At 48.6% G+C, this 15964-nt stretch overlaps 1 protein-coding gene across 8 annotated transcripts; it reads left to right on the top strand.

The window, feature by feature from the left end:
* Positions 1 to 204: 204 nt before the first annotated feature.
* On the top strand, positions 205 to 14624 carry ITGA10 (integrin subunit alpha 10). 8 transcript variants are annotated; one of them, XM_073234536.1, is made up of 30 exons: positions 220 to 419; positions 1862 to 1973; positions 2172 to 2281; positions 2503 to 2594; positions 2821 to 2935; positions 3552 to 3679; positions 3842 to 3990; positions 4651 to 4801; positions 4984 to 5149; positions 5286 to 5359; positions 5602 to 5746; positions 5954 to 6102; positions 6324 to 6467; positions 6610 to 6810; positions 7111 to 7241; positions 7650 to 7816; positions 7903 to 8045; positions 8467 to 8580; positions 8778 to 8863; positions 9017 to 9158; positions 9328 to 9420; positions 9579 to 9655; positions 9811 to 9900; positions 10339 to 10417; positions 10595 to 10708; positions 10950 to 11030; positions 11162 to 11275; positions 12490 to 12585; positions 12865 to 12978; positions 13270 to 14624. In XM_073234536.1, exons 1-30 carry the CDS (start codon positions 362 to 364, stop codon positions 13330 to 13332), a joined length of 3498 nt encoding a protein of 1165 aa, XP_073090637.1. In that variant the 5' UTR covers positions 220 to 361; the 3' UTR covers positions 13333 to 14624. The 8 variants fall into 8 exon arrangements, with proteins under 8 accessions (XP_073090642.1, XP_073090637.1, XP_073090639.1 ...); XM_073234537.1 differs by having other exon boundaries at positions 223 to 419; positions 4651 to 4762; positions 6607 to 6810; XM_073234535.1 differs by having other exon boundaries at positions 228 to 419; positions 6607 to 6810.
* Positions 14625 to 15964: the final 1340 nt, after the last annotated feature.

The raw sequence follows: 15964 nt of genomic DNA, 5'->3' as shown, positions 1-15964 counted from the left end.
CATTTATATCCTACTCCTACTTTCTATTCCAAACCTGATGAAAGCATTATTGTCCAGCAACAACTAAGGAGAGAAAAAGAAAAAAAAAGGCAAAAAATAATCAAGAATTGTGCTTGCCATTGGATGTTGAGATGACGCCTCCAGGGGGCAGCACGAAGGCAGAGAAATAGACTTAAGATGCCTAGTCCTTTCCTTGGTCTGGGACTCCCCAGAGTTCCCCACCATCCCTCCTCCCATTCCTTCCAACTTTATTTTTAGCTACCAGTGGGAGGGGGCAGGATGAGAGGGAGAGTAAAGAAAACAGAAGAGGAGAGGGACACAAGCACAGAGGACTTCTCACCCAGACAGAGAACAACCAGGCATGGAGTTCCTCACCCCTCACCTGTTCTTACCCCTGATGTTCCTGACAGGTGAGGGAGGTAAACTTCTTAGTTTCTAGTGAGAATGGGAGATGTACGGCTTGTTTGGCATTGGGACCTTTAGGGTTAAAATTCTCTCGGAGTTACGGTGAAAGGTTAAACGTGTGTGTGTGTGTGTCTTTGCATGCTTCCATTTTTATTCCCACACATATGACAGCTTCATTATTGAGGCTGGCAAGGCCTTGCACCCGGTGTCAGATTTGTGTCCAGTTACCTAAAACATTAGTTCTAAGCCCTAGAGGAATGAGTGGATCAAAAAGAAACATGATGTGACCTGCCACGTGGCTAGTCTGATTCCTATGATCCCCTTTCCTACTTCTTCCTACTCTGGTGGTCTCTGAGACCTGAGGCATAAGTGACTGTGTGGTCAGAACTCTGGGTTTATCTAACCAATGTGCTACAGTTTCTGGTCACAGAATCCTGTCAGTTTCCTGGATGCAAAAAGGCTCACGTACAAAACACCTTTCTGAAAACGAGCATGGTTTGGGACAGAGCCTTGATGGTAGTGGTGGTGGGGTAGCCTGAGAGGGGATTGCTTTAAAGGAAGAAGCAAGACAGAGGGAAAGAACCATGGGAGGGACAAGAGCTCTGGAATTTTTCCTCACCAGTGCCCTGTAATCTTTGCTTCCCAAAATACCAGTTCTGATTTTAAAGGGATTGGTGTTGGGAGGGAAGAATCAGCCAGGATATGATTAGGGAGTTATTGAAGTGAGTCAAGAGTTAAGGAAGAAATGCAGGTAGGCGGAGAGTGGATGAGTTAGAGAGCAAGCAGGTTGTGGGGAACTTTGGGGTGCTGGGACCCTTGGTAAGAATGGATAGCAAACCATTTGTGTGGGCAGGCGAGTGACCCCACCCAGTTAATTACCCACTGAGGTTTTCAGGGCTGGAATCAAGCAGAGACGTAGACACTGGAGAAAGAGGGTAAGTGTAACAATGACATTGGAAGTCCAAAAGAGAGACAAGAGACCCAGGCATGCAGTGCTCCCTAGCCTCCTCTTGTTCTCCCTATGTCCTGGATTCGGGGAGAATTTGGAAGGAATAGTAGTTCTGGGCCTGCAGAAAGGCCCGCTCCCTCTTTTGACCCTCACAGTTTGGGGAGGACAATGTGTAGGAGTAGTAATGCCATAAAAAAGAGGAACTTGCCCCTTCCACACATGTCTGTAAATGAGATTTCAGGTGTAGGAATGGAAATACAGCTGTGCACCAGCATGGCAGAGGGCCACAAGTCAGACAGCTGCATTCCGACACAGGAAGGAGATCATCCTTGCTTGGAGGTCTGTGTACCTGTCATCAACAGAGGCCAGGACAGCTATGAGTAAGAAACAAGAGTATAGACTGAGTTCAAAACATTCCCTTCCTAGTTTCTCTCTGGTTGTGCCTGTCTGTGTGTCCATTAGCCTCTCTGGCTGCTTCCTGCTAACCTTATGACCCTGGCCCCCCAGGTCTCTGCTCCCCCTTTAACCTGGATGTGCATCGCCCACGACTATTCCCAGGGCCACGGGAGGCTGAATTTGGATACAGCGTCTTACAATATATTGGGAGTGGACAACGATGGTGAGGAGGAAGCTAGAGGGCCATGGATTGGGGCTGTAATCCAACTGTTAAAGGAGAGGCACAGTGGGTGGGAATTTAAATTAATCTGATCTTTTGGAAGTGGCTGGGGCTCTAGACCTACCACCCCCATGTACTTTTCCTCTGGCCTACCTCAAGGGTCTTGTTCACACTATGCTTATATTAATGTCCTCCTCCCAGGATGCTGGTGGGCGCCCCCTGGGATGGGCCTTCAGGTGACCGAAGGGGGGATGTTTATCGCTGTCCTGTAGGGGGACCCCACAATGCCCCATGCATCAAGGGCCACTTGGGTAAGAAGATACCTCATTCTTCCACTCCTAATCCCTTGCTAACCTTGCAATGCTAGTAGCTTTGACTCCTTATACCTTACCTTCTTCACCTGCATATCCTGTATCCTACCCGTCCCTAACTTGATTCTGATCTGTTCTCATCCTTTTCCAAAAGCACCCTTAACTTAAGCAACCTATCCATGACTCCAGGATCTCATTCTCTTCTAACCCTCTCCAACCAGGTGACTATCCACTGGGAAATTCATCTCACCCTGCTGTGAATATGCACCTGGGGATGTCTCTACTAGAGACAGATGGTGACGGGGGATTCATGGTGAGTTAAGGAAAGGGTGGTGGGAGGGTCTCTGAAGGTCCATGGTGGAAAGAAAGCAGTATGGTAAGGGAAACAGGTCTATGTGGAGGGATCAAGGAGTTTAAAACCTTAGAAAGCAAGGAAGGGAATTTTGGGGAGTGGTCTCAATGCCTCCTTCAACTAGGAGCGTGTTCTGAGGGTGTCCTGTCAAGTCTGGGAAGTAACTTTTCCCCCTCCTCATCCCCAGGCTTGTGCCCCTCTCTGGTCTCGTGCTTGTGGCTCCTCTGTCTTCAGTTCTGGGATATGTACCCATGTAGGTGCTTCATTCCAGCCTCAAGGAAGTCTGGCACCCACCACACAACGTGAGCCAGAAGCAGGGCCTGATGACTCGGTCTCCAGAATGGGGTGCAGGGTGGGCAAAAGATGGTGCAACAGGGTGTGATGCTTAACAGGAGGCCTGCATGGCTATCCTCACTGCTATCTTACAAAAGCCCCATGTTTCCTAGCAGGTTAGAATTCACATTCTTTGCCAGGGCATCAAAACTTTATGAACTGATCTAACCAATTTCAAAAACTCCCTCCACACACTTGGCCATAGCATGTACCTCACCCTTCACTGTGTCATCTATTTTATACCTCCATCTTCTTTGGTCTGAAATGTTCTCCATACAAATACCTTTCCTTACACTTTGATTTCCCATTATCAGAACTGACCCTCTTCTGTTCTCCCACAGCATAGAGCAGTATTGTGTGTCTACCTAGCACTTAATTTCTTCATTGTTTCATTTTTTAGTAAATTACATGGATGTCCATTTCCTCTTTTTCTCATTTCTATATTTACCCAGGGTAGAGGGCACACTACTTTCCTTGCATGTCAGAGTACCTAATAAATGTTCCTCCTGTGACCTCTTCCATTGTTGCCCCATGCCCAATATCCTTCTACCCCTCTGTTCCCCATCACCATTCCACTCCTCCTAGGCTGCCCCACATACATGGATGTTGTCATTGTCTTGGATGGCTCCAACAGCATCTACCCCTGGTCTGAAGTTCAGACTTTCCTACGAAGACTAGTAGGAAGGCTGTTTATTGACCCAGAGCAGATACAGGTAAAAGAAGGGAATATGGGTGGGCTTGGAGTGGGAGAGACAGGGAGATGTTGGGAGTGCCTTCAGTAGTACCCAAGTACTCAGCAACCCTCCCTCACATACTTTTCTTCTCTCTCCTCACCCCATACACACACTCCATTTGAGTGCACTCTTTATTCTCAGGTGGGACTGGTACAGTATGGGGAGAGCCCTGTATATGAGTGGTCCCTGGGAGATTTCCGAACCAGGGAAGAAGTGATGAGGGCAGCAAGGAACCTGAGTCGGCGGGAGGGACGAGAAACAAGGACTGCCCAAGCAATCAAGGTGGCCTGGTGAGGCACTGGGGAGACAAATGTGGGATGCCAGAGTGAGGAGGGCCTAGAAGGGTCAGGAGAGGGTTTGCAGTGTGGTGTGTACATTCCAAGATGTCTTGCATGTTTATCTTTGTGTGCACACTACTGGTGGGTTGGGGGAGGCTAAGTGGCTGTCATCACACTCCCTCTCATTGCATTTCCACAGTGTCTATGTCTGTGTCTCTCCATGTTTCTGCTTTATCTCTGCAAACAGAACTCTTTATTCTACCCTCCTCTCCCCCTTTTTTCTTGGCCCTCAGGTTCTCCACCACTCATGAGTGATAATTCAAAACTCATCTCTGGGAAGACTCCCTGATCTGACCATTCTCCTTTATTATACATTCCCTCAGTATTTGTCCCCCCAAATGCAATATTGCCTGAATGAATTTATGAATGAATGGATCTTATACTCATTTGTATTGATAATTTGCTGCTCTGTCTGTTCTGTGGCACTCAAACATTTGTGTTCGTATTGTGTGCTTGTCTCCATGTGACACACTGTCAGGGAAATGGACTAAAAGCAAGATGTCTGACCTTGGTGAACTGCTGAAAATGTCAAGTTGTGTGTGTGTGTGTGTGTGTGTGTGTGTGTGTGTGTGTGTGTGCATCTGATCACACTTCACTTGTTTCTCTCCTCAGCACAGAAGGATTTAGTCAATCCCATGGAGGCCGACCAGAGGCTGCCAGATTACTGGTGGTTGTCACTGATGGAGAATCACATGATGGAGAGGAGCTTCCCACAGCACTAAAGGCCTGTGAAGCTGGAAGAGTGACACGCTATGGGATTGCAGTGAGAATCTACTCTGGATCCGGAAGGATTGAGGAGGGGTGGGGACAGTGACACTGAGGACTGGGAACTTGGGAAAATGGGCATTAACCACTTCCCAAACGTCAACCATATCCCCTACTGTGCCAGCTGTAACATCTCATGCCACACAGCTAACAGACCCCACTTTGATTTCCTGACCTCAGGTCCTTGGTCACTATCTCCGGCGGCAGCGAGATCCTAGCTCTTTCCTGCAGGAAATCAGAGCTATTGCTAGTGATCCAGATGAGAGATTCTTCTTCAATGTCACAGATGAAGCTGCATTGACTGATATTGTGGATGCACTAGGAGACAGGATTTTTGGCCTCGAGGGTAATGATTACTTTGGAGAAATGGAGGACAGGGTAGGGGCTATTCTGGAGTGTAGGTGAGGTTCTGGAATGAGTTCAGTAGGTCAAAGAGGGAGCTGTCTTTCCTGATATTGCCTTGATATTTTCTCATGCTCAAGGATCCCATGGAGAAAATGAGAGCTCCTTTGGACTGGAAATGTCTCAGATTGGTTTTTCTACACATCGACTAAAGGTTGGACAGACTCTGACCCTTCCATGAGCCCTCTCAACAGCTGACTCTTTCCAACCTCTGCCTCAGACACCTTCAATCCCTGGCCTCTTCTAGATTCCTCCTTTAAGTAATGTTCATTCTGACCTTCTCATGCCTTTCCAGCTGACCTCAGCATACTCTTAGTGACCTTCTCACACCTGGAAAGTACTTTCTCCTTATTCCCTGCTGTCTTTTCAGTGACCCCATCTGCTTCTACTCTACAGGATGGGATTCTCTTTGGGATGGTGGGGGCCTATGACTGGGGTGGCTCAGTGTTATGGCTTGAAAAAGGTCATCGCCTCTTCCCCCAACGGACGGCCCTGGAAGATGAATTCCCCACTGAATTGCAGAACCATGCAGCCTACCTGGGTGAGTTGCATTAAGTTGCAAAGGATTAGGGGTGGGGAGGAAATGCTTCCTCAGTGGGGACTAGGAGGTACCCCCTCTTAACTCAGGCAGTTTCTCACTTGATCTCCTGCTACTTTCCTTGGGACCTCTTCTTGTGCCTTTAGGAAGCCATCCCACTCTGACCCCATCTTCTTTCCCTTTCATCCCTGATTCCTTGTCCACTTCTAGGTTACTCGGTTTCCTCCATGCTTTTGCGGGGTGGGCACCGCCTCCTTCTCTCAGGGGCTCCTCGGTTTAGACATCGAGGAAAGGTCATCGCCTTCCAGCTTAAGAAAGATGGAGCTGTGAGGGTCGCCCAGAGCCTCCAGGGGGAGCAGGTAGGGCATCCAAGTGAGGGTGGGACTCTTGGATCCTGAGGGACCTCCAGGCTGGGGGAAGAGTGAAGGGGCAAGAGAGTCCTGAAAAGCCTGTGCTGAATTCAGGTTGGCACAGTCTGTTAAAACTGTCAGGACCAGATTGGCAGGCCAGTGGGTGCTTCCCACTTGTCCATAATCACCTTCCCATTTCTCTGGGGTTATAACTACCCACCACTCTCCAGATTGGCTCATACTTTGGCAGTGAACTTTGCCCATTGGATACGGATGGGGATGGAACAACCAATGTCTTACTTGTGGCTGCCCCCATGTTCCTGGGACCCCAGAATAAGGAAACAGGACGTGTTTATGTGTATTTGGTGAGCCAGGTGAGACTTGCTGGGATCCCTTAAAACTTGTTTGTTGGGGGGTGGAAGGAGGGAGGAAGGGAAGGCACATGCATTTGAGGACTGGCTGAAGGGTTGGGACTGTCAACTCAGCATCTTTCCATCTTCTCACCTCCACCAGCAGTCCTTGCTGACACTCCAGGGAACACTTCAGCCAGAACCTCCCCAGGATGCTCGGTTTGGCTTTGCCATGGGTGCCCTTCCTGATCTGAACCAAGACGGTTTTGCTGATGTGGCTGTGGGGGCACCCCTGGAGGACGTGCACCGTGGAGCACTGTACCTGTATCATGGGACCCAGAGTGGAGTCAAGCCCCATCCTGCCCAGGTCAGATGTGTGCAGATAAAGCAGGGGCATGGTGGGCGGAAGGGAAAGGGGAGGTGCGCTCTTTGCTTATCAGTGCTCTTCTGGGTTGAGACCCAGATTGAATAAGTGCTTTTTTATCAGCAGTGAGAAAGGTGAGGTGGTAGGGTAGTATAGGGATTGCTTCACTAAGGGACTCCTGAACACAGGCAAGTTTCTCCTATTCCTTCCCATGCCTGATGGGAGAGTTAGGAAGGCCCAGGTGGGCAGAGCAGGAAATCAGGTATAGGAGTACCTGCTCAATCTCCCCTTTCTCCCTTTCAGCGGATTGCTGCAGTTTCCATGCCACAGGCCCTCAGCTACTTTGGCCGAAGTGTGGATGGCCGGCTCGATCTGGATGGAGATGACCTGGTGGATGTGGCTGTGGGTGCCCAGGGAGCAGCCATCCTGCTCAGGTGAGTGGTCACAACTCTGGTAGCAGTGGACAGAGAGCATGGCTGTTACAAGCAAGGGCTTTGGAGTCACCGACTAAGGTTTGGATTTCTTGATCCACTTATTCTGTGCCTCCATTTCCTAGTTTATAAAATGGGAATAATTAATAACAGCACCAAATTTACAAGCTTGTTGTGAGGAATTGATGTAATAATCCATGTGAAGATCTTAACAGTGCCTAGTACATGGGAAGTGCTTATTAAATGTTAGCAATTATCTTACTTCTGTCAGGAGGTTCAGGGGAGCGTGACTTATGTGCACGTCACCCCTCATTCTTCCCTGTGACCTCAGGGAGACAAATCCTGGAGATTACCTTGCTCACAGAACACTTTGCTCCTAGTGCTAGAATTTTTTCTCTATTCTGTGCCCAGCTCCCGGCCCATTGTCCACCTGGCCCCTTCACTGGATGTGACCCCTTCGGCCATCAGTGTGGTTCAGAGCAACTGCAGGTGGCGAGGCCAGGAGGCAGCCTGCCTATCTGCAGCCCTTTGCTTCCAAGTGACCTCCCACACTCCTGGCCACTGGGATCGCAGATTCTGTGAGTGACTGGAATACATCCCAGCAGCTCTCAACCCCTTGGTCTCTGGGCCCCTCTCCACTCTTGCTCTTCTCCACCCTATTCAGATATGCGGTTCACAGCATCACTGGATGAGTGGACAGCTGGGGCACGTGCAGCATTTGATGGCTCTGGCCAGAGGCTATCCCTTTGGAGGCTCCAGCTTAGTGTGGGGAATGTCACTTGCAAGCAGCTGCACTTCCATGTGCTGGTGAGGAGGGGACAGGAACTGCTTTGCATCAGGGCTGGGAGTGAGGAGAAGGCTGGAGCAGAGGAGGAATTTCTACTGGATGGGCAAGAAAGAGGAAGGCAGGAAGTGAGACAGTTTGGACTCGAGTCAGGCTGATCTGGGTTTGGATCCTAGCTCTGCCATTTACCACCGATGAACTCTGGCAAGTCACATAACTTGTGAGCCTCAGTTTCCTTGCCTGAAAAGGGGGGATAATAATCAAAACTACATGATAGGAGTTGTAGTCGAATTAAATATAATGATATTGGTAAACCTTAGGACAGTGCCCAGCACACAGAAAGTACTTGGTAAATGATCACTATTAAGTATCACATTCTGCTGCAGGCCTGGGTGGTACCCCTGTCCCCGGCTCCTCATGATCCTTGACTCTGGTTTCCATCAGGATATGTCAGATTACCTCCGACCAGTGTCCTTGACTGTGACCTTTGCGTTGGATGACACCACAAAGCCAGGGCCTGTGCTGAGTGAGGGCTCATCCACCTCCATACGGAAGCTGGTCAGCGGCACCACGCCCTGCCCTGCCCCTGGGTCCTGACCCTGCCCTTCCTAGTGAACTCTGGAGAAAGGGGAGGGAGGAGACATGAGATTCTGGTGAAATCTGACCTGGGCCCCCTTTCTTCTCTTTCCATTTTCCCCTGAATTTCATTCCTTTCCACTGCCTTCCTCTTAGCCCTCAGCTTCTCTCCTCTCTAGGTCCCCTTCTCGAAAGACTGTGGCCCTGACAATGAATGTGTCACAGACCTGGTGCTTCAAGCTGACATGAACATCAGAGGCTCCAGGTGGGATGGACGCGAACTGGCCAATGTAGGGAGATCTGAGGCTGATTGGAAGGGACTTGAAGGGAGCAGAGGGCTGTTTCTTGCCCAGGAAAAGGAATTGAGGCTTTCTGTACCCCTTCAACTCCCGGACTCTTCCTTACTCATCACCCCTAGGAAGCACCCGTTCGTGGTTCGAGGCAGTCGGCACAAAGTGCTGGTGTCAGCAACTCTGGAGAACAGGAAAGAAAATGCCTATAACACCAGCCTGCACCTCAGCTTCTCCAGAAACCTCCACCTGGCCAGCTTCATTCCGCAGGTGCCCTTGGGGAGAGAGTTTAGGAGGAGCTGGGGAAGGAGGAAGAAGACTGGGGTATTGGTCGTGACTGCAAGATGCTCTAGAGAAAGGCTCAGTGATGAGAGGCTGTGGGCAGGAGAGCAGGTGCAGCCCCAGCCCCAGATGCCCACCTCCATTCTTCTGCTCCCAGAGGGACAGTCCAGTGAAGGTGGAATGTGCAGCCCCTTCCTCTCATGCCCGGTTTTGCAGTGTGGGGCACCCTGTCTTTCAGACTGGAGCCAAGGTGAGTTGGGGCCCAGCATGAGAAAGGGGCTCTGAGAGAGCAGGGGCTGGAATCTGTGGGTCTGGGAGTTTAGGGAAGGAGGCACACAAGGGCTCCTGCTCCTTTGCAGTTGCCCCATGAACAGGAATCTACCATGACCCCTTGTTCTCTGCTCCCAGGTGACCTTTCTCCTAGGGTTTGAGTTTAGCTGCTCCTCTCTCCTGAACCAGGTCCTTGTCAGGCTGACTGCCACCAGGTGAGAACAAAGGGAGCCCCCTCCCAGCCCTTTCCTATTGGTTTTCATGGTGGTGGGCGGGGCGGGCCAGATTGGAAACAGCACTGACTCCTCTACTCCAGAGAGGGGTGTCTGGGATGAAGCTGGTATGTGAGCCTCTGCCTCTGACTCTACAGCAATAGTCTGGAGAGAAATGGGACCCTTCAGGATAACACAATCCAGACCTCAGCCTTCATCCAATATGAACCTCACCTCCTGTTCTCTAGGTATGGGTCAGCCCCCTGCTGGGACCTTGTTCTGACCCCAAACTCATACTCTTTATATCTCCTCCCTCTCCCTCCATGTGATTGTGTGTTCCCCAAAACCCAAACCCTTGGGGCTGCTCCATCTCTTTGCCCTCAGTACCACTCATGCTGAACCTTCTCTTTTAAGCATCTTCCTTTCCTAGGTACAGGTATACCTATACATCCTAGGTATAGGGCTTTGCTGGGCCCTGGGGACTGAAGCTGGGGTGAAGAGGTATGGGATATGATCATAAAGTTTGTACCCAGTTTATGTCATGTCTCATTCCTATCTTATATATTCTATCTGTTTATCCATGTACTGGCCCTGCCCTCCCTGAATCCATGTCTGCGTGCTGATCATGTTCTCCGTGTCTGTGTCGTGGCTGTGACCATGTACTGCCTGACTTGGTGTCCATGCAGTGAGTCCACTTTGCATCGCTATGAGATTCACCCATATGAGACTCTCCCAGTGGGACCTGAATTCAAAACCACTCTTAGGGTGAGAAGCTGGAAGGGCCTTCACCAGCATGAGCTGGGGTGGAGTGGAGTGGGGAGAGTCCTGAGCAAAGGATGGGGAGAGTCTCTCTGAGATTTCAAAGGCAACCAGGGTGAAGTGGAAGAGATGAGTAGGAGTCCTCTGTCTTCCACCTCTTCCCCTTCCTAATCCTCCTCTCAGGTTCAGAACCTAGGCTGCTATCTGGTCAGTGGCCTCATCATCTCAGCTCTCCTTCCGGCTGTGGCCCAGGGGGGAAATTACTTCCTGTCACTGTCTCAAGTCATCACTAATAATGTGAGTCTGGGCTAGGGGTATGTGGAACCTGCCACCTTGTTCTGGTGGACTCACCCAGCTCCCTATCTGCCGGGTCACTTCCCTCAGGGCTCCTTCCCCTGGGGACCTTTCTTTTACATATGTGGCTTCTTTGGGACAAAGGAAAGGGGTTACCCAGGGAAGAACTGTACGAGTGTGGGTAGCATGTGGCTTCTCAGCCTGAAGTGGGTGGCCTCCCACCTCAAGCTGGATCTTCCTCCAGGCAAGCTGCATAGTACAGAACCTGACCGAGCCCCTGGGGCTCCCTGTGCATCCGGAGGAGCTTCAGCACATAAGCAGACTGGTATGAGTTACAAGAAGGTGAAGAAAGTGTTCAGAGTGGGAATGCAGTGGGGAGCAGTGGAGTTTTGAGGTTTGAGATGAAGAGTGGTAAGTAGGGGACACTTTGGACACACTGTCTCTCTTTTCTGGTAGAATGGGAGCAATACTTGGTGTCAGGTGGTGAGGTGCCACCTTGAGCAACTGGCAAAGGGGACTGAGGTCTCTGTTGGACTACTGAGGCTGGTTCACAATGAATTTTTCCGGAGGGTAAGTCTTTCCTCTTCTATTAATCTTCTCTTCTGCTCCTCTTTGGAACTTTAGCATCTGCCTTGGAGGCAGATAGACCCAAGTTCAAGTTTCAGCTTTGTCTCCCACTAGCTGTTGGACCTTGAACAAGTTATTTCATTTCTCTAAGCTTTCTCCTCATCACTAAGTGGGGTGGGTAATACCAACTTCATATTGTAAAGAACAAATGATAATGTGATGGACTCATTAAATACTAGTTATTATCCTCGTATTTACCTCCATTTACCATCCCTTAGTGCTATATCAATAATCAATCAAGATTAATAAGATGCCTAAGTTCAATCAACTAATAATCTTTCAAGTGCCTACTATATAAAGGCCCTGTATTAGGCAGATAATGAGGAGAATATCCCCAACATTTAGTACCATGCCTAACTCACTGTGGTGACTTAATACATTTTTCTTAAATTAATGAATAAATAGTTGGTATTACATGCAGGCTATGTATTAGAGGGTAGTGGGGATATAAGATTGTATAGTTGAAAGGAATCTAGATTATAAAAATTCTCTAAAGCTGGGGACATTGAAATTGAACTCAATGTGGTAGACACTGAAGAGTTACTATGAGTTCCTGAGCAGGGAAGTGACTTCCTAATTATAACAGCTATGGAGTGTTAGGGGTTTATATTGTGCTTTCCCATGTACCATCTCCTTTGAATAACACAAGATCCCTGGGATGTAGGCAAATGTTTTAGGGAAGTTAAGTCTGACAGACCATCTCTTTCTAAGTCTGGTTCTCTCTCTTTGGTATCCTTTTTTCATGCCCTTATTTATTCTTTCAACAATTAGTTATTGAGAAACTGCTATGATACAGTCCTCGATCTCAAGGATCTTAGAGTTAAGTGTTAAAAGACAGAGAAGTAAATAGAATATTATAACTTAATCCAGGACATTGGAGGTTAGGAGGAACCATTTCCCTAATTCCCAGGGGAGATGATATCTAAACTCTGACTTAAAGGAGGTTAGCCGAAGAAAGGGGAGCTGAATGCATTACAGGTAGAGCAAACAGCATATATGAAGGGCCAGAGGCTTTCCCTCTATTACCCTTCCTCTCTTTCCCCATTGGTCTCCAACCTTTTCTTCTGCTATTAGAACATGAGCCATCATCAGGTGGTTCAGCTGTACCACCTAATGATGGCTCACACTAATTGTCTTCTCATCTACTTGTTCTGCAGGCCAAATTCAAGTCTTTGACAGTGGTCAGCACCTTTGAGCTGGAAACTGAGGAGGGCAGTGTCCTACAGCTGACTGAACCTTTTTGTTGGAGTGAGGTGGGGCTGGAGACTGAGTTTGAGAGCTGTGGAAATAGTGAGGGTGGGGATGGGTTGGGCTATTGGCCCTTGGGGGGCTTTTCTGAATAGAAACCTCTTCATTAGACGTCAGTTGGAAAGTCAGAGTGATAAATCAGGACACTGGGGTCCTACTGCCTCCATTCCTGCCTCAGTTTCTTTCCTCTGTCTTTCTGGTTTGAGGTTGGCTTTGCTATAATGGGAGGTGAGGGTAGCTGGGCAAGAGGGTGCAAGTGATAAACAACTCTCCTTCCTATACAGAGCCTCTTGGAGGTGATTCAGACCCACCCTGCCCTCATTTCCCTGTGGATCCTCATTGGCAGTGTCCTGGGAGGGCTGCTCCTGTTTGCTCTCCTTGTCTTCTGCCTTTGGAAGGTAAGTACTGGTTTAGTGGGGAGATGGGGCATGGTGCCCATGAGTTGAGAGATCCTTGATTATAGCAGGGAGAGGTACATTTGTGTTAAGCAGCTGAGCAGACTGTGGGTGTCATGCCTGAATCTCCTTCACTGTACTCCACAACTGTTGGTTGAATTAAACTAAATAAAATAAGTTTGAATCTCATTTTTGGAAGCAGAACAAAAGTGAAGACTTGAGATATGTCTGAGAGCTCTTGACAGGGTACCCAGGCAGGGCATTTTGTCATGACTCTTATCTCTTCCTCTACAGCTTGGCTTCTTTGCCCGCAAGAAAATCCCTGAGGAAGAAAAAAGGGAAGAAAAATTGGAGTAATGAATGTAGAATAAAGCCCGAAAGTCTTTCCTGGAAGCTTCTCCAAAAGACTTGCATAAGAGTGGAGGTTTGGGGGCTCAGGTGGGATAAGAAGAAGCCTCTGGACTATTTCCCCAGACCTGCAACCTGACTTGACTTTTAAAGTCATGAGGATGCTGCTAGCGGGATATGAGGTCTTACCTCAGACAAGGTCTGGCACCAAGACTAGGAACAGTCCCACCCTGTGTGCTTCCCTCCTCATAATTCTGGTTCCATAGCCAACATTAAGGCCTTGGTTTGGGGCATTTTTTCCCTATCTCCCAGGAATCAAAAATTTTTTGCCTAGGCCTCTGACTCCTTTCAAATTCCCTTTACATTCTCCTTCACAGTTTGGAAAGGATGAGGGTTATCTTCCTCCATTTGTCGCCTCTCACCTTCCTGTCTGCTCCTTGCTCCATAGAAGGGAGCTGACGTTGGCTCAAAAGGAGTAAAGTCAACATCTGCTGCTTTCCTGTGGAGTCTGGTGATTCAGAGAGCAGGATGGGGAGAGTCAACAGGAAAAAAGGAGGGAGGAGGAAAAGCCACAAGAGACATTCTGTACAATTCCAAGGAACAGAGAAGCCTTTAGACAGGCAACTGCCATCCCGCTGAAACCTGAGATTTCGTGGTGCACTCGCCCGCCCTCAGGTGCTGGTGAAACAGAGCCACCCCCAGGCCTGCTGAGCTAGGATTTCCCAGCTTCAGCCTTCCCTGGGAGCAGAGCCAGGGCCTAGTGCCCGATTCTCTGGAGCCAGGGGCCCTCACGTGGCTAGAGCTGGAATAGCAGAGACGACTGGCTACTCCTGGCAGTGTTTTCTCCCCAGGGCTCACACACTCTTGAGCCCTTCTTATGAGAAAACTAGATAGAAGGGAGGGGATTGCTGCTTGACCCTGGGAAACCCTTTCACCTTACCAGCTTTGGGAAGCAGCAGCCCCACAAGGTCTGAATGAGAGGGGTCTGCATTAAGGAAGAAGCTAAGTGGGTGGCAGGAGGTCTCTGGGGAGTAAGCCGTTACTTGCTCAGCACTGACTTTGTAGCACAAATGGCTTCTAAGAAAATGTTTCTGGGGCAAATGCAATCATACCTTGTAGGAGTTCTTTGGTGGAATCAGTTTGCCAGCCCTTGCCTAATTTTTTGGACATATTTTGCCTGATGTTTACTGGACAGTCCCAAGTTAATTTCTATCTCTGGATCACCATTCCCCTTCTCTGCTGTCCCCCTTCCCCCACTATTTGGTTATGGCCAGTAAAGAGAATTGGATTCTCATCAACAACTGGGTAGCTTATATTTCTTTGCAATCAAGACTTTGGAGACCAAAATAGTTATTGGTCTCCGAAGTACAGCTCTGACAGCCCTCTGAAGAATTAGCACCTATTTAGAGCTGAGAAGAGAGGAGACCTGGTTTGAGCAGTTGATAGCAACCACAGAACCTGCCCTCCAAACCTGGCCACAATGTTTATTTTTTGGCATGTCTCTGGCCTTGTGCAGAGGGCATTGTCTCTGTTTCCCCACAGGGTGGACAGTATGTCAGATAGTCAAAACAAACAAAGTTAGTATCAAATGACTTCTGGCTCTGTTTGAGTTCCCTGGGTTATGGACTGCTCAGGAATGGTGAGACCTTGGGTGAGACGTGGGTCATTGGTTCACCCGAGACCTTATACAGTTGAGTCCCTGAAAGGCAAGGTTATGAAGTATTTGAGGTGTTTTCTGTGACTCTCTCACTGGAGATGTGCTCTAGCCTCCTGCAATACTAAACCTACTTAAGTGATCATAGAGTATAAAATGTGTAGGTTTGGGAAGCACATAAACCTAGACTGAGATCCCAGGTCTGCCATTCATTAGCCTTGTGGCCTTGGGAAGTCGTAATTACCCCAAGGCTCAGCTAACAATAAAAGGCTGTGTAGTACAGTGATGAAAAAATGCAGACAGACTTGGGTTTAAATCTAAATTATACCACTTAAAACCTGTTTGACCTTGTACAGATTTAAACTTCTCTGACTTGGCTTTCTTGTCTTTAAATTTACTAGGATTGTGAGGACTAAGTGAGATAATTCAAGTAAAGCGATCATTTAGTAAGTACTCAATAAATGGTAACTATCCTTGAAAATATTCTGATATAAAATAATCTGCCCTACTGTGTGTTGTGAGGATTAAGTGAGACAGTGTATTGAAGTATCAGGTGGTGCTACTGCCCTGTGACCCACGTCCCCTTCACAGACCCTGGAGAGTTGTTTCTTTCTCTGTGTGCTTGTCTCCTTCCCTAATTCTTATCCTCTGCCTCATCCCGGTTGAAATAAGCCCTCATGCCCACTAAGGCAATAATTAGCTAATTAACTTAAGGTTCTGATGATAGAAATCAAATCTATTGTTTTAGTATTCTCAAGAACATGTGCACTTAAGCAATGGTCTTCTAGAAACTATGTCTCTGCCTGTTTCCTACCCCTGAGAATGGTGGCCTATCTGGCCTATTAGGCAGGGAGAACCATTCTGTAGCATGCTGGTGAGTTATTTCGAGGAGGAGATTGTGGTGCTGGGCAGAGTGTGGGTTTTGCAGGACCTGCAACTTGAGGAACAAAACCTGAAGGAACAACAACCTGGGGAACAAAACCCCCA

Source organism: Manis javanica, chromosome 4 (genome assembly GCF_040802235.1).
Source record: "Manis javanica isolate MJ-LG chromosome 4, MJ_LKY, whole genome shotgun sequence".
Classification (NCBI taxonomy): domain Eukaryota; kingdom Metazoa; phylum Chordata; class Mammalia; order Pholidota; family Manidae; genus Manis; species Manis javanica.
Note: the sequence above shows the minus strand (reverse complement) of the source record. Positions and strands in the feature narration are given on the sequence as shown.

What these genes read in the sequence shown, in the direction of transcription:
- ITGA10 (XM_073234535.1), top strand. Translation starts at nt 362, where the DNA reads ATGGAGTTCCTCACCCCTCACCTGTTCTTACCCCTGATGTTCCTGACA. An exon ending in TCAAGCCCCATCCTGCCCAG is followed by an intron (nt 6,811 to 7,110) that starts GTCAGATGTGTG and finishes TCTCCCTTTCAG; the next exon opens with CGGATTGCTGCAGTTTCCAT. An exon ending in GGAGCAGCCATCCTGCTCAG is followed by an intron (nt 7,242 to 7,649) that starts GTGAGTGGTCAC and finishes TTCTGTGCCCAG; the next exon opens with CTCCCGGCCCATTGTCCACC.